At 52.2% G+C, this 22,129-nt stretch overlaps 11 protein-coding genes across 11 annotated transcripts; 5 read left to right on the forward strand and 6 right to left on the reverse strand.

The window, feature by feature from the left end:
* Positions 1 to 509: 509 nt before the first annotated feature.
* Positions 510 to 1,835, reverse strand: A1O1_07454 (GDP-mannose transporter; the record flags this gene model as incomplete). The annotated part of the gene is made up of 4 exons (XM_007728323.1): positions 510 to 949; positions 1,004 to 1,390; positions 1,443 to 1,530; positions 1,584 to 1,835. 4 exons carry the CDS (start codon positions 1,833 to 1,835, stop codon positions 510 to 512), a joined length of 1,167 nt encoding a protein of 388 aa, XP_007726513.1.
* Positions 1,836 to 2,996: 1,161 nt separating this feature from the next.
* On the reverse strand, positions 2,997 to 3,713 carry A1O1_07455 (uncharacterized protein; the record flags this gene model as incomplete). Its single annotated transcript, XM_007728324.1, has 1 exon — positions 2,997 to 3,713. One exon carries the CDS (start codon positions 3,711 to 3,713, stop codon positions 2,997 to 2,999), a length of 717 nt encoding a protein of 238 aa, XP_007726514.1.
* Positions 3,714 to 4,067: 354 nt separating this feature from the next.
* A1O1_07456 (large subunit ribosomal protein L23Ae) lies at positions 4,068 to 4,782 on the forward strand (the record flags this gene model as incomplete). The annotated part of the gene is made up of 3 exons (XM_007728325.1): positions 4,068 to 4,095; positions 4,281 to 4,336; positions 4,402 to 4,782. The coding sequence occupies 3 exons, from the start codon at positions 4,068 to 4,070 to the stop codon at positions 4,780 to 4,782; spliced, it is 465 nt and encodes a 154-aa protein (XP_007726515.1).
* Positions 4,783 to 5,253: 471 nt separating this feature from the next.
* A1O1_07457 (uncharacterized protein) lies at positions 5,254 to 5,626 on the reverse strand (the record flags this gene model as incomplete). The annotated part of the gene is made up of 2 exons (XM_007728326.1): positions 5,254 to 5,423; positions 5,509 to 5,626. The coding sequence occupies 2 exons, from the start codon at positions 5,624 to 5,626 to the stop codon at positions 5,254 to 5,256; spliced, it is 288 nt and encodes a 95-aa protein (XP_007726516.1).
* Positions 5,627 to 6,283: 657 nt separating this feature from the next.
* A1O1_07458 (uncharacterized protein) lies at positions 6,284 to 6,751 on the forward strand (the record flags this gene model as incomplete). The annotated part of the gene is made up of 1 exon (XM_007728327.1): positions 6,284 to 6,751. The coding sequence occupies one exon, from the start codon at positions 6,284 to 6,286 to the stop codon at positions 6,749 to 6,751; it is 468 nt and encodes a 155-aa protein (XP_007726517.1).
* Positions 6,752 to 7,259: 508 nt separating this feature from the next.
* Positions 7,260 to 8,534, reverse strand: A1O1_07459 (uncharacterized protein; the record flags this gene model as incomplete). Its single annotated transcript, XM_007728328.1, has 1 exon — positions 7,260 to 8,534. The coding sequence occupies one exon, from the start codon at positions 8,532 to 8,534 to the stop codon at positions 7,260 to 7,262; it is 1,275 nt and encodes a 424-aa protein (XP_007726518.1).
* Positions 8,535 to 9,507: 973 nt separating this feature from the next.
* On the forward strand, positions 9,508 to 10,030 carry A1O1_07460 (E3 ubiquitin-protein ligase RBX1; the record flags this gene model as incomplete). Its single annotated transcript, XM_007728329.1, has 4 exons — positions 9,508 to 9,624; positions 9,677 to 9,755; positions 9,809 to 9,879; positions 9,932 to 10,030. 4 exons carry the CDS (start codon positions 9,508 to 9,510, stop codon positions 10,028 to 10,030), a joined length of 366 nt encoding a protein of 121 aa, XP_007726519.1.
* Positions 10,031 to 10,361: 331 nt separating this feature from the next.
* A1O1_07461 (uncharacterized protein) lies at positions 10,362 to 10,785 on the reverse strand (the record flags this gene model as incomplete). Its single annotated transcript, XM_007728330.1, has 3 exons — positions 10,362 to 10,559; positions 10,619 to 10,678; positions 10,738 to 10,785. The coding sequence occupies 3 exons, from the start codon at positions 10,783 to 10,785 to the stop codon at positions 10,362 to 10,364; spliced, it is 306 nt and encodes a 101-aa protein (XP_007726520.1).
* A 1,350-nt stretch (positions 10,786 to 12,135) lies between these two features.
* A1O1_07462 (uncharacterized protein) lies at positions 12,136 to 14,097 on the forward strand (the record flags this gene model as incomplete). Its single annotated transcript, XM_007728331.1, has 1 exon — positions 12,136 to 14,097. One exon carries the CDS (start codon positions 12,136 to 12,138, stop codon positions 14,095 to 14,097), a length of 1,962 nt encoding a protein of 653 aa, XP_007726521.1.
* Positions 14,098 to 17,460: 3,363 nt separating this feature from the next.
* On the forward strand, positions 17,461 to 19,050 carry A1O1_07463 (uncharacterized protein; the record flags this gene model as incomplete). The annotated part of the gene is made up of 1 exon (XM_007728332.1): positions 17,461 to 19,050. The coding sequence occupies one exon, from the start codon at positions 17,461 to 17,463 to the stop codon at positions 19,048 to 19,050; it is 1,590 nt and encodes a 529-aa protein (XP_007726522.1).
* Positions 19,051 to 19,560: 510 nt separating this feature from the next.
* On the reverse strand, positions 19,561 to 20,802 carry A1O1_07464 (uncharacterized protein; the record flags this gene model as incomplete). Its single annotated transcript, XM_007728333.1, has 1 exon — positions 19,561 to 20,802. One exon carries the CDS (start codon positions 20,800 to 20,802, stop codon positions 19,561 to 19,563), a length of 1,242 nt encoding a protein of 413 aa, XP_007726523.1.
* Between the last annotated feature and the right edge of the window lie 1,327 nt (positions 20,803 to 22,129).

Consider the following 22,129-nt stretch of genomic DNA (forward strand, 5'->3'; position numbering starts at 1 on the left):
CGTCAGAGGTTTTGACAGAAGCTTCAAATATCAACAAAGAAAATGTCATCGTCCATATACATCATTATTCATGGCCGCTATTGGTGAAATGTTACGGAACATTTTCCCTCAAGTTCAGGCTCTACCTCCAATTGTCTGTTTATTTCTCTTGTGGCAGCAGCTATATCTTCCGGCTACTAAGTTGAACTACCTCACTACATACGGAATTTGGGTGTAAAGAAGGCACAGTAACAGCGCCACGTCGCCCATTTCCAAATACCCACAAACGACTAGGTACACATACAGCAGACGGAAAGTTGCAATCTAACGGTTCTAAGTAATACAAAAAGCGTAGATTGTGGTCCCGTCGATAGGTTTTCCGTATTTTGTTCATCTTGAAGTCCCATGTTGCTCTGCCCGGACGCCACGCGATGCATTCAATTCTGTCCTTTCGTCGTGGTCAAGATACACCGCCAACCGGCATGGGACAATACTGATGGCCGGCTGAGACCAAGAAGCGACTCTTTCCATCATGCCTTCAAACTGTCTCTGTTGCTCTGGCTGCTGGCACTCATGGTATTGGGTGTGGGGAGAATGCCCGTCTTTGGCTTCGAGGATTCCCTGACCTTAGCCAGGGCATATACAATACCGCTGACGAACCCGACGAAGATAGCAGTAACACTGGGAAGCGTGACCGGGGCGTCGAAGAAGATGAGGCCAGATACGGCGATCGGAAGTTTGTTCAGAGCTCCAACCATGGAGTAGGTTGTCGAAGAGGTTGCTCGCACGCACCATGCCGATGTGTAGGAGATAAAGATGGAGGACAAGCCGGTGAAGATCATTGCGCCAATGATTCCGTTCCTGGTGCTTGGAGGGAAGTTTTTGACCAGGTTTGCGGAGGACCAATCCTCGGCCAGCAGAGAGGCAAGCATAAGGACAGGGATGGTGAGAAGGTTGTTGTAGAACATCGCTGGCGCAAGTCAGTCTTGTTGCCTGTGATCACAATCCGAACACTAATACTCACTGTCAAAATCCTTGAAGTTGGTGAGCTTGATGCGCTTGCGCATTCCCAACACGTACGCGGCTGTGGACAGACAATTGACCAACATCCAGATGTAGCCGGCGTTCAATGTGGCTAGCTGCTCAGTAGCTGCGGCAGACTGGGTGGTGTTATGCGCCTCGAGAGCGTGCTTGATGTCAGCCCAGGCAGCGATCACTGAGCTGAGTACCATTAAGCCGAATGAGAAGAGGGCCACGGTCGAAACAGAACCTCCGAACCATAGGACCTCGCCATATGCGATGAGAATGATGGTCAGGTTCTTGAAAATGGTGTAGACGGGTATCGAGAGGTATCGTAGGGCTTTGGTGCTGGTATAGATCATGCCAATCAGGAGAAGAGAAATCGGGAACCCTGTCTGTGTCAGTTTCGAAAGCCATCCCAAGGTGTAGAGATCACGCCGTACACTTCTTTGCCTCATCCGTCTTGAAATCTCGATAGGTGATCAGGCCCATTGATTTGCATGATGAAATGGCCAGAACGCAGACAATGGACTGTCTCAACGATCAGTATGGTGGAGACACTGCGGGAAAAGCACGAGACAAACCTGAACAGCCAGCAATAAGAAGTTAAGGTTATAGTCAGGGAATGAGAGGATGTACTTGTTGGCCACGGTCATCAAAATGGAGGAAGCGCAGTAGCTGATAACGGGCAGGACGGGGTTGTTCTGCCAATTGTGGGAGGCATGTGTGTGTCGCGGGATCGAGGGCGGCGGAGGGCTGCTGAAGCCTTTTCCCTGCTTCTCGCCGAGTTCCATCTCGTTCCCTTCGAGAAATCTCTTCTTTTCTTCTTCGGCCATGGCTGTGGGTGGGTGTGGTGGTTGTGGTGGGAGGATAGGTGTCCGGATCTGTGGACACGTTGGAGGCGGTGAGGAGGCTCGAGGGAGGTGGAAAAAGAGCGTGTGATCAACTAGACTGAAGCAGCTGGCGAGAGCAGAGGAAAGATTCAGGAAGCAGTAGAGAGACTCTTTCTTTTCGAACAAGAACAGCTGGAATAGGTGAAATGTAAGGGCGCAGGGACTTTAGTAGTAGGAGTAATGGCACGGATAGATAGTAGTAGTACTGCGTGATAAGTGGAAGACTCCCGTGGTGGAAGGGCGAAAAAAGGGGACGCAAGACGCGCAACGTGTATCGGGGCTGTGATTGGGCCTGCAGAAGGAAAAGAGGGAAGCCCGTTCGGCTCTGCGGGCTCCTCAGGCCCTGATTGACAGGCGTCAATTTCTCACCACCTGCGCAAACCTCCCTTCCTCCCTCCCTGCGGACTGTGGGAGTACCACTGCAGTAGACTATTCTGTACCAGCCCAGGAAGACAATTAAGCCTCCGTCGCCTGTCCCCCCCTTCAGCTTTGTAAAAGTGAGCCACCGAATATAATTTCCGAAATCTGTCCATTGTCCCGAGTCTAATTCCTTTCTTGTCCCAGAACTGGACATGGTGGCTGATATCAACGCACCTACGACCTTCTCGACAATCTCTCGACCTCGATGCGGGATCATGTTCGGCACTTGACCTTCTTTACTGCGGCTGAGGTCGACTATTAGTCAAGTGCAACGCATCCTAACAAGGCTTGTACAGAGCTGGATCCTTTCATCACCACTCTACAACAAGCAATAGCAATAGCAATAGCAACCCTCACACTCGATGCAGTGGGGTAGAATTGAGATACCCGCTAAAAGAAAGAATGGCATAAAGGAGAGTGCCGCTGTTTGATGATACAGACTAAACTCCATAGTCGTCCCCCAATTGGGGACCATACGGAATATCGCTTATCTGCACTGGTCCTTCCGCCATTAATTATTGAATCTTGATTACTGTCCCCATATTGTCCCACCTTCAAGCTGGTCATTTTCATTATTTGCTTCAGTAGTAGTGGTTACTACTTGCTAGACAATTTTCGACGCCGACGTCTTCCAGAAGCCGAGCCTTGTTGAACCGTCCTCCACCACGCTCTTGTGGTGTCAATTCAGTCCCAATCGTCGTCTTCGTCTCCTGATTCAGGTTGGCGGCCGCGGATCCCTCTTCGGGCTGATTTGCGACCGTTAAGGCCATCGCCCTCGTTCTCTTCGTCAGTATCCTCATCGTCGTGGCCCAGAAGCAGCCTTTTGCGCAAAACAGACCAACCAACGATGGCCTCCTCTAAGGCTCGTGTGACGGTGATGCTGTTCTCTTTACCGTCCCAGCACAAACCCTCGAACCCAGTCACTCTTCCCTTGACCACTCCTTTCACAAAGCCAACAACACAGGGCAGCACTCTCACGCCCAGTTTCTCGACCACAAACGGGGCTTTCTTCACGTCGACGCGGGCAAACGACACATCCGCCTCAGCGTTCTCTGCATGCTTTTCTGCAATCTGCTCGCAATGTCGGTCCATCGTAAGGCACCTTGCAAAGTCGGGATGGTAGAAGTGGAGGACTGCTCTCTCATTCTCCGTGGTGAAACTAAGTGCCTCGTCATCGCCATTCAGCGTGATGTATGTTTTCTTGCTGGCATCCAAAGTAGTCGTGGGCTTTGAACGAGCAGCAGAATCGTTTAGTTCTTGTAATCTTTGCGCGCGGTATGTCGAATGCTCTTCCTCCTCGAGTGACGCTAAGACAGCGTCCACGTCCTCTTCATCCCCTGGCACTTCGTGATCATTGTCTCTATGCCCCTTGCCTTCGCCTTCATCTTCCCCTGAGCCCATCTTGGGCGATCGGTCAACGGCTTCTGAGTCTGGAATCGAGTGAGCCTTTCATGGTCTGCCGTGTGCCATGTTGTTGATCCGTAAATCGTAAGGCTCAAAACAGACTACTCCATAGGTATTGTTAGTATTATAGCATTGCAACCCCTGGAAATGAAAGTTATCGGCCATCCTCCAGGCCTGCATGTGATGTTTGAATGATCCGACGTAGTAGTTGCTGCTTCTTGGCGCTGATGAAGTCTTGGCGCACAATCGATCCCGGCCCCAACATCCAAGTCCGACAACTGAGACTTTCTCAGACCGCCAGCTTTGGACCACCACTTCAACCACAACATACCCGGCGCGACAACAGAGGAAATGGCGCCCCCAACAGTGAAGCCGAAAGGTACGATTCTGTCCTTCGAAAGCGCGTTCCAATATTGGAGGGATATTGCAGCTGGCACAGTCGGAAAAGTGTTGCACGTTGAATTGAATGCGCGATGACCACAGTCTATGCCAGATGCAATAGCTCTCTCCAGAGAAACGACGTTGCCTTGAGTGGGAATGTTGACTGACACAATTCGTGAACAGGCTCGAAGAAGCCGAGTGCCAAAGCCAACCAGGCCGCCAAAGCGACCCTGAAAGGTGTACGTTCAGTCCAGCGTCGAGGCTTCTTACTGCCCTAGAAGCATTTTCTCACAATTTATCCCAGGTCCATTCCGACAAGGCCCGCAAGATCCGCAAGTCGACCACTTTCCACAGACCGAAGACCCTCGTCCTTTCCCGGTCACCCAAATACCCGCGCAAGTCGATTCCTCATGAGCCCCGACTGGACCACCACAAGATCATCGTCCACCCCTTGAACACCGAGAGCGCCATGAAGAAGATCGAGGAGGACAACACCCTGGTTTTCATTGTGGACACGAAGGCCAACAAGCGACAGATCAAGGAGGCTTTGAAGAAGCTGTACGACGTGGACACAGTCAAGATCAACACCCTGATCAGACCTGATGGCAAGAAGAAGGCCTTTGCCAAGTTAACGACGGATGTGGATGCTCTCGACATTGCGGCTACGAAGTTGTCCATTGTGTAGAAGAGTTCGAGCTGCAAGGGGTTTGCAGGGGTTGTCGGATGGAAGAGTGAACTTTCTGTTATGGCGCTCACATGGAACGGCACCCATTCAAGGACCTGCCCGAGCGAAAAAAAGAGCGTTTCAAGCTCAACATAGAAGATTGAGCCATGACCAAACATCAAGCGTGCTTCCAAAAAGCCAAAACAAACACAGATTTTGAGAGCAGAAATTCTTCGTTTTATGTGTATGGACCATCTCGAAAACTGCTTCTGCGCAGGATGAGGTCCATCTCGACCCGATGTGATGTTACAGCCCATGCTTTTGAACGAAACTGCTTGAGGATGGCGACCACGTCGAACGATCTTCCTCTCGTGACAGAGGACCCCGTAGTAGTGGTGGCCCCTTTCGCCGTTCAAATATCCAGGATTATGTTCTGTTTGTACACTTGCACGTAATTGCTTGTTCCGAAGCATGAAGTCTTCCCCAAAACCATCATTGTCCCGCCCGCAGGGCGTCCAGGTGCTTCAATATCACTGTATTGGTATCCAAGAATCTCTCGACACAGTTTGACATGCAGGTCTCCTCTTTAGGCGCCAATTTGCCTGTGGATATGGAACTGGTGACACATTTCTTGAAGCACATTTCGGTCATCTCGTGGATATCTGCAAAATAGCAAGGCGAACCCGGTTAGCTCGAATTGAACATTGGCCTGACGCAAGAATCATCCAGTTGGGGACTTGGACGCACTCTTTTGAATCTCTGCTCTCTTGATCTGGATTTGGACGAAGTTTTGTAATTGCTGCTGCTCACCAGGCGTCAGGCGCGTGAGGTCCTGTTGGGTGATGTTGAGGTCGATGTCGTCCATCGCGGCGAAATCTTAGGTATATTGGGTTGGAAAGCGAAAAGGATTCGCTCAAAGCTTGACAAGCTAGTTGTGCTATGGCTTTGTGATTTCTGTTCAACAAAGTCCTTTCCCTTCGAAAACCAGGCGTCAATTGCGAGTGTAATTGGAAAGTCGAATGAACGTCTAGTAGCAGTAGTAACTGATCTGGCGTTGACGGCGCAGGCCTGCGACTCGGACTTGGACTTCGTAAAGAAGTTGCCTTGGCGGCTCAACCAGATCTTGCGCTGCTTTAATTTATTTTTGCTGATCTACAAGGCTGAGAGAGACCTCGGCGCTGCGAAAGGCGCTGCAGTGAGAGGTGATTCTCACGCCGCCAAAAGGAATTACGTCTGCGGAATTTATTTCTGCCCGCATCTCACAAGTTCTCAGCCTTGTCTGCCACTCACTACTACTGCACTGCACGCCGTGTTTGTTGCCTCCAGCACCATCTCGTCAAGACCTCCACGCCACACTCTGCCGATTCTGGTGGACCTTATACTCCTATCGCAACTCAGCCCAGCCTTGAACACCCACTCTTCTATCTGACAAGTTCTTTAAAACAAACTTGGACACCACCCAAGGCATTCGCACCTGACCTTCTCTTCGCAAGCGTCTCGTCTTTCCCGTTCCCCTCCCAAAATGCCGCCCATCCGGTCTCGCGGGTCTCGCAAACCCCCGCCAGCCGGATTCGAAGACATCGAAGACACCCTCCTCGAGTACAGCAACAAGATGCGCGACGCGCAGAACGCATCCCACGAAGGCAAGAAGAAGCACGAGGCTGTTTGGCCCGTCTTCCAGATCTCCCACGCCCGCTCCCGTTACATCTACGACCTGTACTACACGCGCGAAGCCATCTCCAAAGAGCTGTACGACTGGCTGCTGAAGAACGGGTACGCCGACGCCAACCTGATCGCCAAGTGGAAGAAACAAGGATACGAGAAGCTGTGCTGTCTGCGCTGTGTGCAGACCAAGGAAACGAACTTTCAGAGTACCTGCATCTGTCGCGTGCCCAAGGCCACTCTGAAGAGGGACGATGGCAGTGGCGAAGGAGCCGCCGGCATTCAATGCGTCAATTGTGGCTGCCGAGGGTGTGCCAGTAGTGATTAGCGATTTCTGCCATACTATCCGACACACACAACTCTGGGTGGACGGAAAAGGAAGACAATATTGGAAAACCCATCCGTGTTTTCACGGAGACTCCCCGGTTTAACGGTCGGTTCTTGACGCGGAATGACAAGGTGATGGCGTTTCATGGGTTACGGGACGGGCATGATACCCTGCAAGGGACGCGAATGGCCGGGAGTTACATACTTGAATTATGAATGAGCTCGCACGAAACAATATGACATTGCGCTGATAGACGGCATAAAGCCAGTCACCATTCATTAGACTAAAGATGGCGTAGCTGCCCAGGGCGGCCCCTGGCATTCAAACAAATGAAATCCACCTCAAAAGAATGTCTCATGTCCGCGTTTTGATATTCCAAGCCTTAACCTCTTACATATCATCTTCTTTGCAAATAAGCCATGATCATGCGGTCCAGAGAACCGCATGTACAAAAACTGAAATCTGCAAGGCCAACCTGTTGTTCGCAATATTGCGTTCCGTCATGTTCTCATCCTCTCGAGGTAAGGTCTAGCTTCAAAACACGCCGCAAATCATCCTCCAACTGCTGCGCATTCGGCTTCGGTCGGTGGTCAGGCATTTGTGGTTGGGTCGGATATGGCTGACCCATTCCACCTGAGCCATACTGTGCTGCGGGTCGTGTCGGGTGTCGCCGTGATGTCGAGATAGGGGGTGTGACAGCGCTGTCAGAGGACAATTCGGCGATCTCTGGTTCGCTCTGTGCTCCGTATACATTTCTCAATCGTGAAGACGTTGGCCTCTTCTGCGTTTGCGACTGTGCCACGGGGTACTGATAGACCATTTGGGGAGGGTTGAGTGGAGGATTATAAGCGGCGTGCTCCTGCATGTACAGGGATGCAGAACGCCCAGGGCTTTGAGGTATAAGAGGCGGCTCTGGAGCAGAGAAGGGTGGCTGCTGATAGGGTGCTCTGGCATTGAAAGGGTTGTTCTTCACCTGGTTGTTCACATGAACCCCGGGGTCGGGACCACTTGGGAAACCTTGGCCACTTGATTGCATGAGGAGTTGCTTCAAAGCATCGCTTTTCGCCTTGCGCTCGTTTTCATCCATGCTCCTACTCCCTGATGGGGTTGACTTGGTTGATCGCAAGGCTTCCATGCGATCTTTGAACGGTGTAGCGAACGACGATCCATCTTCTCCTGGAGTTGTCCCGCCTTCCAGCTCAAATGGAAACATGGAATCGCCCTCCCGAGGAGCGGGAGATCTTGACGCAGGGCTCCCATTCGGAACCGAGAGATTACCGGAACGAATCGCAGGGCTTTCCATTCGCGGTGTAGCCTTTGCGTGTCGTGCCGCCTCGAAGAGGAAGTCACAAGGAGTAGATTCTCGCTTGCTGGGAGAATCATCGACGGAGGGTATGGAAGTGGTCTGTGGAATGGCAGACTCAACTGTTGTCGACAAAACGCCTGTCGCAGGCATTGATTTCGAGTAAAAACTTGGCAGAGGAAGATTAGAAGCAGCTGGTGATTGTTGGAAAGTAGAACCGGCGTAGGCAGCAGGCTTTACCGGCGTTGCCTTCGTCTTGTCTTGATAGTTACGGTTGTTGCCCTGCTTCATACCATTCGAAGCGGCGCCTTCTGATTGTGGTTTCTTGCTGGTGGGTAAGGGATTTCGCGCTGCGCCTTTGTCACCATTCTTTGTCGCGGGGCCTGTGGCAGGGGCAATGTTTCGTTGATGTTCTGTAGGCGCGCCCACATCGGATACGCTGCCATCGAGCTTTCCCGCAGGCGGCTGCTTCTTGCCCATGCGACGAGGACCTTTTGTGGTTTGTTGATATGGAGGAGCTGTTGTAGTAGACATTGTTTTGTCTCAACCGGGCTTGATGGATTGGCAGCCCGTGGACCTGGGTATAGATAGGAAATTGAGAACGCTCAACTTGTAGTATAACCAGCAAAATAGGAGAGAAAGGCCGAAAATATGAGGTCAATGTTTGCCTATCTTGTGCGTTTGCGATGTGGAAGAGCGAAGAGGCTCGGGTATTGCTGTCGTGGCTGTTGAATAGTGATTTGGGTGGTAGAGGTAGTGATAGGGTTCATTGTCTGCGGCGGAAGCGAGCGGGAAATGAATCTTCAAGACTAGCGCAACAAGAGAGCAGCTGTCTAGACAAGAAGATGGGAGGAGATTGTGAATACGGTCTGGAAGAATAGGTGTCTTGAAAGGTAAGTGGGAGCAATGTGGTGATCCGTGAGTGCAAGTGACGCAGGCAACGGGGAGCGGGCGCCAGGTGGTGAGGACGTCCATTTATTCCTCTTCACTAGTAAGGTATTAGTTTTAGTAGTACTTATACCTTAGTACTAGTATGTTAGTAGGTACCTAACGTACTGCCTAGTACTGCTTACTACTACTACGTGCCACGACGCCACTGCGCTCTTTGTTCGGATCAGTCACCAACACTACTAGTTCCTCAGGTACCTTCAGCCTTGTCACCAGTCTGATCCATTTCTCGAGGACTTAATTGCCTGCCGTTGCATGGTCCTCGCTCCAAGTCCAAAACCAAAACCACTGAGAGCACTTTCAATATATCCACAATCTTCCTGCGCTGGCCGACTCTTCATCATACCTTTGAAGGTACTGAGCACTTGATCCTAATCCCAACCCATCTCCGCAGCCATCCCTCCCTGCGGTTCGATCATCCCCGCACCATCCTCTTCAGACCGCCTGCGACAATCTATCAACAGCACCGCAGAACTGTTCACCTGGTGAGATGGCAGACGTTGAAATGGCCGATGCTACTGCTACTGCACCTGCAGAGTCGAAGCCCAAGACCGTTGCGAAGAGTTCCAAATCCGGCCCGGCTGAAGGAGGCGAAGGCAAGAAGAGGTTCGAAGTCAAGAAGGTGCGCACCATGGTTTTGACGTTGTTGGAAGATGGCCTCTAATACAATGCAGTGGAATGCAGTCGCTCTCTGGGCTTGGGACATCGTCGTGGATAACTGTGCCATCTGCAGAAATCATATCATGGATCTCTGTAAGTCGTGGACGCTTGACCTTCGTGCGCTTTCCTATTCTAACCCTCTCTAGGTATCGAGTGTCAAGCGAACCAAGGAGCCGCCACCACAGAAGAGTGCACGGTAGCATGGGGCATCTGCAATGTACGAGGGGGCCCCTACACCATATTTTGAATGATACTGACAATGGCATTAGCATGCCTTCCACTTCCATTGTATCTCACGCTGGTTGAAGACGAGGCAAGTCTGTCCACTCGACAATAGAGACTGGGAATTCCAAAAGTACGGTCGATAAAAAGGTCATCATCGGTTGGAATACATTACCCCTTGCGACCGCCATGGTCTACGTTATTCGTGTGGAATAGGCACGCTGGATGACCGTGGATGGCACAGCATTGCCTTTGGCCAAGTGTATTCATAAGAGCCGGTTCTCCTGGGCATGGTCGACCAGGTTGATGACCAAAGGAGAGCACAGGTCGAGGCATACTACTAAGGGCATAGACATCATAATGGCTCGCGAGTATCAGCCCTCCAAAATGGTTCGTGAACAGAAGAGCAAAAGACTCGAGCAACATAGCATTGCACTCTGTATCTCCATAGAACCAACGAGCTTCATGACAAACATACTATCGTCCCTTTCCGCCACCCACTATTATTCCCCCTTGCGGCAGAGATGCCTTGGAACCGAGCCATGACTGAGGATGCCTGTTGTACACTGGCCACGGAGGGACAACCAGAAACATCGCCAACAGAGTGCCTGCTACTCCGATCCACATGGTCAAGAAGATGTCTTGTTGCATGTAACCCACGATCAGGGCAACGACCTTTGACGGTATTAGGAAAATATCCCATGCGAAGACAAATGTGTACAGGGCTGACTTACCGAAGACATGGACAGAATGGCACTGTAGAGCTGTTCGGCGAGATGTTGGCCATCGAAGTCCTTCCCAGGTCAGAAGGGGCGCTCTCCCGATAGAGACTGGCTGGACTTCCACTACTTACGATTTGACCCTCGAAAAGGTCCTGGATTTGAGCCACGACTGCATCCATGTCGTGTTGAATCTATCGTAGAAGTGTGAACTAGCAATCACACCGCAGGCTGATGTGTGCGCTGGGTGCCTTGTGTCCACCGGCCCAAGACTGAGGTTGTGGAAGAGCCCGAGGCTGAGGTAAGACGCGACTTTGGGTCTCCTGAGTCCTGGGACAAAAAGGCTCCTCACTGCAGGCTAGGGCTGGTGAGGCTTTGCAGTGGGTGCTCAGCCGGAGAATGTATGAATTGCGATTGGCGAGGTGATCAATTATCAGCAACGTGCGCCGTGCGAACAATGTGGAAACCCCCGTAGCCAGCTGACTGCTCCAGCATTCCAGTTTTCGGCTAATAACAGCTGTTACTTCAGAACGTGATGGCGATTAATGGTTGAGAGGGAATGGCGAGATCGAGATGGTGGTGGTGGTGGTAGTGGTGGTTGAGTGGCCTGTTCGATGGCAGGTCGATCGATTGCTGCGTAAAGGATTAGGGGGAGGGATAACTTCTAGACTACCAGCAGAGGTAATACACCGCTAGTATTACCTAAGAGTTCTAGGCTTAAGAGGCCTATAAGATCAACTACAATAGGTACCTATCTAGGTAAGGTAGGCACGGTGTTATTGACGCACCAGCATGGAGAAGCCTCTCAGATCCTGGGGCTAAACTGGACTAATCAAGCTCCTCCTCACCACTAACGCAGTCTGCACTTATTTCCTCTGTCGTAATAAAGAATTTCAACCTTCTACTTGCGACCATCCACGAAAAGTTCTTCGCTTTTCTCTCACTCACCCTTACCCTCGTACACTCCGCCTCGCGTCGCATCGAAGCTTCCTTCTGTCGCAACATCACTGATACAGTACCTAGCTTCATTCCAATTCTTTTTTCTCTTGGGCCGCTTGATTGACCGTCACCACTCAATTCACGGTCGTCCAGCCCAACCAACACTCACAGCACCGACGTTACAGGTTTAGGAAGACTGTTCACAGTCTTTCCTACCCTTTTCGAAACCTCTCATCCTGGCGCTCGATCGCTACATTCTACCGCAAGCCTTCAAGTTGGCGGGCGTTCAAGTTGCCGCCGTCTCGATCATTCGCCCTTTGCTCGGCACCACATTCATGGTTTTCTGCGGAACCACGACCCGACCTCCATAACTGGGCTTTCGGATCCTTGAATATTCCCCTGGCCACACTGGCTTGGGGAGCTTTACATTGTATAGCTGGAAGAGACGGGACCTCTCCATCTGAAAATCAACTTCTGGTAGACGAGCCTCTGCCAACATTTCACCAAACTGGCTTGCCCAGTGGACTAGTCGCACGAAAACGGTGCAAGCCCAGTCGGCTCACGGAAAGCGCCAGCGCAAAGATTGATTCAATATGTCTGCATCCGACTCGTCGCGTTCGCAGAAAATGGACAGTCGCTTCAGCACTCCAGCCCCAGAGTTGGACGACCATCGACCAAATCTGGGAGTGCATCCGGCTCGTGAGGCATCTCTTGTTGTCGACGTCGACACACCTGCGCCTCAGCCGAGCACTACCGAAGAGAATGACTTCTCGAAGGTCGACCAAGCCCTTCTGAAAGCGCTTGATCAACAGACCAACCCAATCGCACGGGACTTTGAGCAAGCAATAGTCGACGATGATCAGAGCGACGGAGAAGATGTCATGCACGGGAGTGTCCGAAGGCCTTCTATGCATGGTAGAAGGTTCACCAACCGGGACGCGCGGTTGCGCATGCCGCGCCATGATCGTTCGCGAGACTCCTCCTCCTCTCGATCAACTTCACCAGCGAACTCTATCGAGGCCTTCGCAGAGCCTCGCCGCCGAGCTCGGGCAAATACTGCCGGGAGTCACTCCTCTTCGGTTTTGGAGAATATTCGCAATCGCACCCAGTCAGGCGGGACCAACCAAAGACGCCCGACTCTGAGTACCATCAGCAATCCGCCGGAACTCAACTTGCGAACAGGATTTGAGGCAAATGATGATATCACATTCCCCACGGACGAGGAGCCAGGAAAGACCTACAAGATTGATTTCGAGGAGTTGGAAGAGTTCGTTGCCTTGAGTGCCCAGGGAAAGATCCCCAATGACCTAGCAGGCTATGCATCGAACGATAGCCGAACCTTCGGAGATCTGAGACACCCTGGAAATCAAACCGGAGCTCTCAATGTGATACTCAATGGCGACAACTTCTATGAAAAGCCTTTGGTCCACTGCGATACGATCGACAGCCAGTCTCCCTCGAACGGAGACGGACCGGCGCTACAAGAAAAGCATCACCCCGCCAGTACCGACGAACGATTCTTGTTGTTCACGTCAGAGTTGGCGCAGGGGAAGAGTGCAACCAAGCTAGGCGACTTTGTCTCGGATGGCACCACATTCCGAGATTTGTTTGACGTCGGCCCTGATGGTGGTGCGTGGTGGCTAGACTGCGTCAACCCGACCAGAGCAGAGCTGGAGGTTCTCTGCAAAGCGTTCAAGATTCATCGCCTCACCCGAGAAGATATTGAAACCCAAGAAGCCCGTGAGAAGGTTGAACTCTTCTCACAGTACTACTTTGTCTGTTTTCGATCCTTTGTTATGGACAGGTCGAGTGAAGATTTTCTGGACCCGATCCATATCTACATCGTTGTCACCGGTGATGGCGTTTTGAGCTTCAGCTATACCAAGAACCCACATGCGCGCAATGTCCTCCGTCGAATCTCCAAGCTCGGTGACTTTGTGTCGCTTGGACCGGACTACATCTGTTATGCGATGATCGATGACATTGTCGACTCGTTTGCCCCCATCATCCGCGACGCGGAGCACGAATCCGAGGGCATCGAAGATCAGGTGTTCATCGCGCGAGAAGACGACTTCCTGGCGCTCCTCCGCCAGATTGGCGAATGCCGCAAGCGCGTGCTTAACATGATGCGGCTTCTGGGCGGCAAGGCGGATGTCATCAAGGGCTTTGCGAAGCGCTGTAACGACCAGTACCAGGTGGCCCCCCGCGGCGACATTGGACTATACCTGGGCGATATTCAGGACCACGTGGTGACCATGATGTCGAACTTGACCCACGTTGAGAAGATGCTCAGCCGATCGCATGCCAACTACCTCGCGCAGCTGAACGTCGACAACATCCTGAAGGGCAATCACACCAACAAGGCCCTTGCCAAGATCACCGTCGTCGCCACCATTCTGGTGCCCCTGAATCTCATCACCGGCCTGTTCGGCATGAACGTTCACGTACCCGGTCAAGACACGGACGGCCTGTACTGGTTCTTTGGCATCGTCGGTGTCATCTGCCTTTTCGTCGCCACCATGCTGACCATCGCGAGGAAGTTGAGGGCTATCTAAATAAGTGGATCGGAGTTTTGTTCCTTTGTTTGTTTCATTTGTTGTTGACTGCGCCTGGGATGTCTTGCCACGGCCTCGTCATGTCATGCCATACTACATTGTCTTGGATTCGTCCCGGGATGGAGATCTCTCTCAACCGCGGACAATAGATTTGGCGGCGAAGCTAGAAGGTTGCGGCGACAACAGTACATGTTTTGGTGGCATGCTTTACCGCATATGAGAAGCGTTAGCTCGCTTTTATGGTATGTTGGCATAGTGTTCTGTCGGAAGATTCCACTGTTTCAGTGTTTGATTGCCAGCATCCATATATCAGTTGGAATACTATGGCATTGGTCCGATTGTACCTTAATAGCAGAGACACCGAGTTAAATACTGAATGGTGTCACTTGTTCGACACGTTCGCCTTCGAAGCTGGAGAAATCTAGCTCGTCGAGATCATTCTTGTCTCCCGGCGAGAGCGAAGGAGTCTTCTTTATCCTGGTCCTGATAAGTATGTCTGAAGAGGGCGCGCTGCTCATGCCAATGCACGGCCTACGAGTAGGATCTGACTTCGCTTCGAAGGTGTTGGATATAGCCTGTGTGCTGGTAGCGATAGGAGTGACATGTTCTCAAGTGCGCCTCCCTTTAGCAAAGCAAGAATATCATACCTGGTACGTTGCGGCGCGCATCGATATGTCCTACCATGTTTGCAGTTGCGGCGCAGTATGTTTTCACGGCGAAGTTGTGCGTTGAGAGTACGTGGCTCCTTAGGCTGCCGCCCCTGTTGGGTTGGCCAGCTAACGACAACATAGAAGTTGACTTTCCCAGTCTCAACGACACGCTCGCATGCACAACAGCCATAGTAGCCTCGTATTCGAATTGGTTGCCCGGTTAGTTGGCCACCAACAAACCTGATAGTGGCAGAGGATGGTTTGCTTCCTCACGACGGCTAGAGTATGCAAACTCAAGAATCAGAGCATGTCTGATTGGTCACGGAAGACGAAACACGCGCCATAGGTAGAGCTATACTTATCCTGATGATATGCAGTATGCACGACTCAACCACGGGATTGTCTTGTGTTCCTGCATTAAGGCTGCATAGCAAAGTCGCCGATTCGCCGTAGCTTCAACCTTGTCGCGTTAGGACTCCGATAGCAAGACATGCCTGGATGCTTGTGGCAAACCCAGTGCCTTGTTTTGATTCACTTCTTCCCAGTAGTCCGGGTGGAAGCGCCGCCTAGCATAGTGGCAAAGCAGCAGTGGTAGGATCCACGAGTCAACAAGGCCCCAACAATGGTGTCGTTTCTGGCGGATTGACATCCGAGCTCTTCTCTCCGGGCCTGATCAATCCAGAACCCGATATACAGAGTAGAAACCCTCATATGGTGTCAGAGTACAGCGACATGAGGATGATGGATGATACATTGAAGTTCCACTTGCTGCAGCTGACTGGGCAAGACAAGATCCTCAGAGACACGATCCAGAATGTTCGATCTGAATTGGTTGAGCACTCAATCCCCGAAAGCGATGTGGAACAAAGATCAGCACTGATCGGTGTGCCGACCTGCTGTCCAACCTGATTTTGCCAGGTCTCACAAGACCCCGACGGAGACTTCGGCTCAAATGACTGACGCACCAGGTGTTGTCGAGCGAATACGTAATGCCTGGCTCCCCTGCTTGTGCATCTCGCCCGTTGTCGGTGTGCAAGACCCCCTATAATCAGACAATCTGCTTTAGCACTCTTGAGCCGTGGCCCTGGCCAGTGGTTCGGCAGGGAATGCTTGAGCCATCTAATCTCCAACAGCGGTGCTTCAGCCTATCAGTCTAGCGGGGACGCCGTAATGCTTGTTTGCAGCCACAGAATCCACACATATCAAGCAGCGTAACCTTTGATCGAGTATGAGGGACATCGAGGACGGTACAGGCTTCTTTCTAGGGTGGGAGTAGTCTTCACAGATCTCCCATAGGGTAGATGTGTATAAGACAGGATCTTCTATGAGCAGCTTGACCAGGTGTCGTAGGAGGGGCTTGTCATCCACGAAGCCTGAGTAGATCAAGTCGAAGATTGACGCCCTCAGACGAGGCGCAGTGAGTGCAGAAGCGCGGCAGGGGGGGAGGTGAGGTTGGACGTTATCTCGGTTCGAGTTAAGTTAAGCAGGGTAATTGCAAGCACAGGACCAGATTAAGAACATGGGTTATGGAAGGGTTTCTTCTACTGAATCAAAGAAAGTTGGTCCTCTTTTTTTCTACCCAGGTATTTTCGTGGTCTGCAGCACAGGCAAAGGAGTGAGGAGTCGAAGATTTGCGGGCGCAGGCGCAGGCGCAGGTGCAGGTGCAGGTGCAGGTGCCAAGGGGGGAAACCACGCAGTGCAGTGGTGCGCACACTGGCACCTGCACAGTGCTGCATCTACGTAATAGTACCAGGTACGTACTAATAATAAAAAGGTGATGATATGAGTTCAAAAGGTACAGGCAGATAGATACCTACCTAAGTACCTGAGGTACCTGAGTGAACCGCGCTGTTTGGTATATCAGGTACCTGTATCTACCATAGGAATGTGAAAATGGTAATTCCAGGCTTCAGTCTATATGTCCCCTTCCCCTGACTTACTTACTACAGAGCTTTACGGTATACACAATTAGTGACTCTCCACCGTGCCACCATGTCGCAGCAATACTAGTAGTGGTAATACGGAGAAGGGGGGATGCCACAGTACACGTACAACAAGCAATTTTAGCGCTGCAGAATCATAAACACACACTACCAGTGGCACTTGTAAACCGGCCAAATGAATGGCCTAGGGGTTATAAGCCTGCCTGCCGTGCCTGCGCTACCGCTACCATCCAACTAATAACGCCCAATTAACTCCCAACTCCTAGTACCAGGCCGTACTGCTGCTAGGTGCGCTCTCTCGCTTCCTCGCTCTCTCACTATCCGTCCATCTTCCCCTTCACTGCTCAATTCGATCCATCATCCAATCCTCAACTCGTCACCACCCAAACCTCCTTGTCGGCCGCCATCCTGTTCGTACACACATAAACAGCATTCTTTGGATGGGTTGACCGCTTCCGTTCTCGAAAAAGCCCGCCATCCGCCCGTCAACAAGCCGGAATTCCGCTCTGTTTGCGGCAGCAACACTTCTCTGTCGCCCTTTGTTTTGACCGCCAACCCGCGTCCAACCCCCCATGTCGTCTTAAGCCAACCGGCCAGCAACATCCCTTGACTTCGTCACAGTGGCAGCGACCACTGTTACCATCTCGCCAGCTATGGCAAACCCGTCAGTAAACCCCTCGCATGTCTACTGCTCCGCGTCTGCGTCTGAGTCTGAATCGAGTCTGACCCCTTCTAGCTTGTCGACAGCATGGCGCTCCTTTTGGCACGCCATGACGTCCAACGACCGACATGCCTCATACGACTCTCCCTATCGAACCGGCCAGCACATGCCTGTTGGTCAAAGTCGACATGCTCCCCTGACTTCCGTCGCAACAAGTGCTGTTGAGTCTCACCCAGATCTCCCAGCAACATTCTACGATGATTCCAAACGACCCTCCATCTCCTCCTCACAGCTCCCCGAGTCACCCGCGCGTCCCTATTCACCGGGCATGCGTTCATTAGCTTCGCCAAAGAATCCCACGGTTGAAGAGACGGTTGCCCCTGGCGAAATCCAAATGCAGAATTTCGCTGACGGTGCTCCGCCACCCCCTCCGGTCGCACACTCGTGGAAGAAAATCGACCGCTGGGCCGAGAAGCACTTTCCTGAACTGTGGGATCAACTTGGTGAAGGCTGCACGCAGAATGACATCAATGAGCTCGAACATGAATTGGACATGTCTTTGCCCCAAGACGTCCGCGATTCCTTGAGCATCCACGACGGACAGGAGCGCGGTGGCCGTCCCACTGGTATCATCTTTGGTTGCATGTTGCTAGACTGTGAAGAAATCGTTCAAGAATGGAAAAACTGGAAGGTTGTCAACGAAGAGTACTTGAGCGGAGCTCGGAAGCCGTCCTCCTACAACAGCAAGGGCCTCAGCAAAGGTGCCTCCTCTTCAAGCCAAGCCCAAAATGGAAACCGCTTTTGGAGAGAGGAGCTGCTGGACAAACAAGAGTCCCAGCCTCCCAAAGCCACTCAAAAGGCCTACGCACACCCTAGCTGGATCTCCCTGGCCAGGGACTGGGGTGGCAACAACATCGCAGTCGACCTTGCCCCGGGTCCCACGGGCAGATGGGGCCAAGTCATCATCTTTGGGCGCGACTACGATTGCAAATACGTTGTCGCACGGTCATGGGCTCATTTCCTGGCCGTCGTGGCCGATGATCTGAACAGCGACAAGGTTTTTGTCGACGAGGAGACTGGAGAGCTGAAGCTGAAGGAGTTCAAGACCGAAACAGTGGAGCCTTCCTACATGGAGATTCTCCGTTGGCGAGTTGACCAGAAATATGGGCGACGAGGTCCCCGACGGAGACCTCAGCCAGCGGGGCTGAACACCGCTGTTGTGGCGCAAAACGGACGGCACTCGCCGTACGGCAGTCCAGTCATCGGTACCGAGGATAGGGGCAGATCACCTCAACGTTTCTCGCGAGGCCACTCGGGCAGTCCGCGACATGCAGTCGGAAGTCCTCTGGCTCGCGTCCAGGAAGAGATCGCCCAACCCCAGGCCATCCGACCTGGTGGCGACGTGATCAGAGATTTCGCCCAAGCTATCGAGTCCTCGAGTGAGGGTAAGAAGCGAGAGAAACCCTTGCCGATCGACCCCAAGGCCGTCAACCCCAACAGCAGAGCCGAAAAGCTGGTTGACGCCCCTACTCCTGCGTCATTGAAAAGTGCAGAACCCAAAGAGTTCCCAGCAACCCGATTGTCGAGAGTATCGACTGAAAGCGAAAGTAAAGAGCAGCCTGCCGTGCCGGAACAGGCCGAAGTTACAGGACTCGGAGTAAACGGCATCGAAGAGGATATGAAAACCGTCACAATCTAGGAGAGGTTTTCCGCAGACTTTTTGTCATCATTAGCCTTTCAGAGAAGACCCACGCATCGCTGGATATGGCGGACTTTGGTCAAATGGAAAATGGGCATAGGCATTGTCGCAGTTGTACTTGCCCGGGGTGGCTGATGTAACAAACCCGGCGTTGCTAACATGGAAACAATTGATCTTTGAGCATATTTCGTGAATCGACATGGCAATGTACGTGGAAACCGGATGGCAAGTGTACAAGAACCAAGAACCAAGAACCAAGGACTTTGGCAGTCAGTGCTCATCAACAATTGTGAGGCAACCAGAGCACAAAGAAGACCAGTGCTTCGAGGCAGGCAAAGGCACCACACAGGAAGTGTAGGGAATTGGAGAAACTACGAAATGACTGAACGGAAACAGAGAAGATACTCGCATGAATGTGATCGCTCGCAGTTGACCCAGTTGACCCGTCTTTATTCTCTCTCGGTTTCTCTCCCTCTTCGGGGCTTTTGTTTTGCTGTTCGTCATATCTCCTTATTCCTTCTCACGGTCATCGAGCACTATGCAAAAGTTGTTCCGCCCACTACCCGGATTGATCTCCTTTTTGTGGAAGACGGTCTTGCCTCCCTGACCCACCCACTCTTTCCTCCGCCTGGGGTCGTACCGCCACAGACTATAGTGCAGCTTGCGCGTGGTTTTGGCCTGGAGATTGATGTAGCCCAACGACGACAGGATGGCGGTGAGATGGTCGGGCGTGAGGTAGCGGGAGTTATGGAGCGTCGGGGCCGGCAGCACGAGGAAGAGACATGGGAGCAGGCCTGGTGGGCGTGGTCCGTTGCGGCCATCATGGGCCCGAACTCTTGGGTGTTTGATAGTAGTGATAGTAGCCCGGGTACCGTCGTCCTCGGTTTGTTCCGGGGTCTCGTATTCGGTCTGCATATCCTCGTCCCGGTCAGCGTCACCGTCCTCAAGATCGTCGCGATTCTCGTGGTGTCGCGAGAAGAACATGGTCGTCCTGCGCAACATCTCCCCCCTGCCAGGGGCATCGGGCACGTAATTCAGCACCAGGCTCAGGCTGATCACATCGTAGCCCCGCTCGCCGTGCCACTCGCCCTTCCCGTCCGGCGAGTCAGGCAGCGGCAGAGTCATGAAGTCGGCCTCCTCGATCCCTGGGCCCGACGAGCGCAGATCGATCCGTCGCACACTCGTCACTAGCGGTATGTTCAGTGCGTTTGTCGTGCTGAGGGCTCCGACCTCCAGGATTCGGAGCGGTCGTGGAGATGGTGGCCCCCGACCGCCGACCTGTACTGATGTTGACGACGAGCCATGTTCGTCATTGGCAGGTGATGGATTCGACGACGACGACGACGATGCAGAAAAAGCAAAAGAGTGACCCCTGAATCTCTTCGGCTTGCGTGCTTCAAGCTCTTCCCTTAGCCAGTCGACCAGCACGCGACTCGAATCTCCGCCCCGTTCGGCGCTCTGGCCGACCGTGCTGGCCAGCTGATACGTCTCCAGACCACCGGACGCGGCCAGTTGCGCTTCCAGCTCGCGGACCTGCTCCGCGTCCTTCTCGGCGCGGGCCTGCGCAAGCCGTTTCTGCAGGACGTGGTGTGTCCGGATCAAGGAACGGGTGCGCTTGGCCGACAAGGACCGTCTCTCTGGGTTGAATGCCGTGGCTGGCTTGGATGTCGTGGTTGAGAGGAACGGCGGCCGCCCGGCTTTCAGCGCTTTGGCCTTGGCCTTGGAACGGGGCTTGGATGAGCCGGACGACATGGTGGCAGAGGTCTTGTTGGATGAAGATGATGGAGGGTTTTGGGTTCTCGCCGTCTTCCCCTTTATAGGGTCTGGTGGGATCTGGCTTCGTCTTCCGTCTTCAGGGGGGCTTTTTGCCCAAGACCAAAGGGAAAATGTTCTCGTCTTGTCTTGAACAGTATCGTATTAGTAGCCAAGGCATCCCCTCCAACCCTCCAACCCTTTTTATACGAGTCTGGAATACTGCTGTCCTGGTGGGAACGGATCCCCAATAGTATGATACGCGTCGTCACGGAAGAGGTACATGTCCCGCCTCCTTCTCTACAAGGTGGTTCATAACTGAAGTGCTTGAAATCTCCTTGACGGGAGATGCTGAGACAAGTAAAACCCACCGAAACTTGTGCGGATTATATGCAAGGAACAAAAAAGAAACAGCCAAAAAATCGACAAGCCAACGGCGAGGCTCGAACTCGCAACCTTGAGATTTTCTTATAAAAGTCTCACTTACATTTGTTAGAATAAAATTCACATCCATTGAGGCGTACTATACATACCGCGCTGACCAATTGTGCCACGCTGGCAATTATGCAAGAAATTTGGGTCAATAATTCAAGACTGTTTGATTTTTCAAAGCTCTTCTTTGGTGGGTCCCGGCTTGGAGACCTTACCTGATTTACCTGATTGAAGTACCTAAGTCCCACCCGGCTCGCGAGCGCCTGGAACGCATCGCCGGTCCTTGCACCATGTGTTGTAACAGAATTTGGTCACTACCAATGCCTCACGCGTCTTGACGACAGTTCTCCGATATCTCTAATTACACATGCATCATCTTATTTACGAGAGTTATCTTGACTACCGTAGGCACCACTTCCCCAGACAGGCAGATCGACGACGCCTAAAGTTTGCCCCAAGCTTAAATATTAGTAATAACTTCCACTCTGTTTCTCCTCTTTTTCTTCCTTTTCTTCCTTTTCTTCTTCGTCATGTTCTGGGAGTGTCGTGAGTACATGAGTTGGGATGGAAAGCTACATATTGTGCTAGCACGTATGTACGCCATTTTTGAGCCGGTGATGAGATATCGCAAAATCATGAGGAAACAGTCATTCTCAAGTTCTTGAGATTTGACACATGAATGATCAAATTGAGCAATGAAACTGAGGCTTGAGGCCAGACAATTTGGGGAAGGTGTTTTCAAAGAGGCGCCGAGCAGATCTATACCATTGCTTCAGCAGTCAAGGAGTGTGATTGCCGGCTTAAAGTAAAGAATCGCTATAGGGATAGAATGCGGTTGACGAGTTGCTGAATTCGTGGGTTCTTACGGCGTGTAGAAGGTGAGGAAGCACTTCGC

This window comes from Capronia coronata, assembly GCF_000585585.1.
Source record: "Capronia coronata CBS 617.96 chromosome Unknown acBCG-supercont1.6, whole genome shotgun sequence".
Lineage (NCBI taxonomy): Eukaryota > Fungi > Ascomycota > Eurotiomycetes > Chaetothyriales > Herpotrichiellaceae > Capronia > Capronia coronata.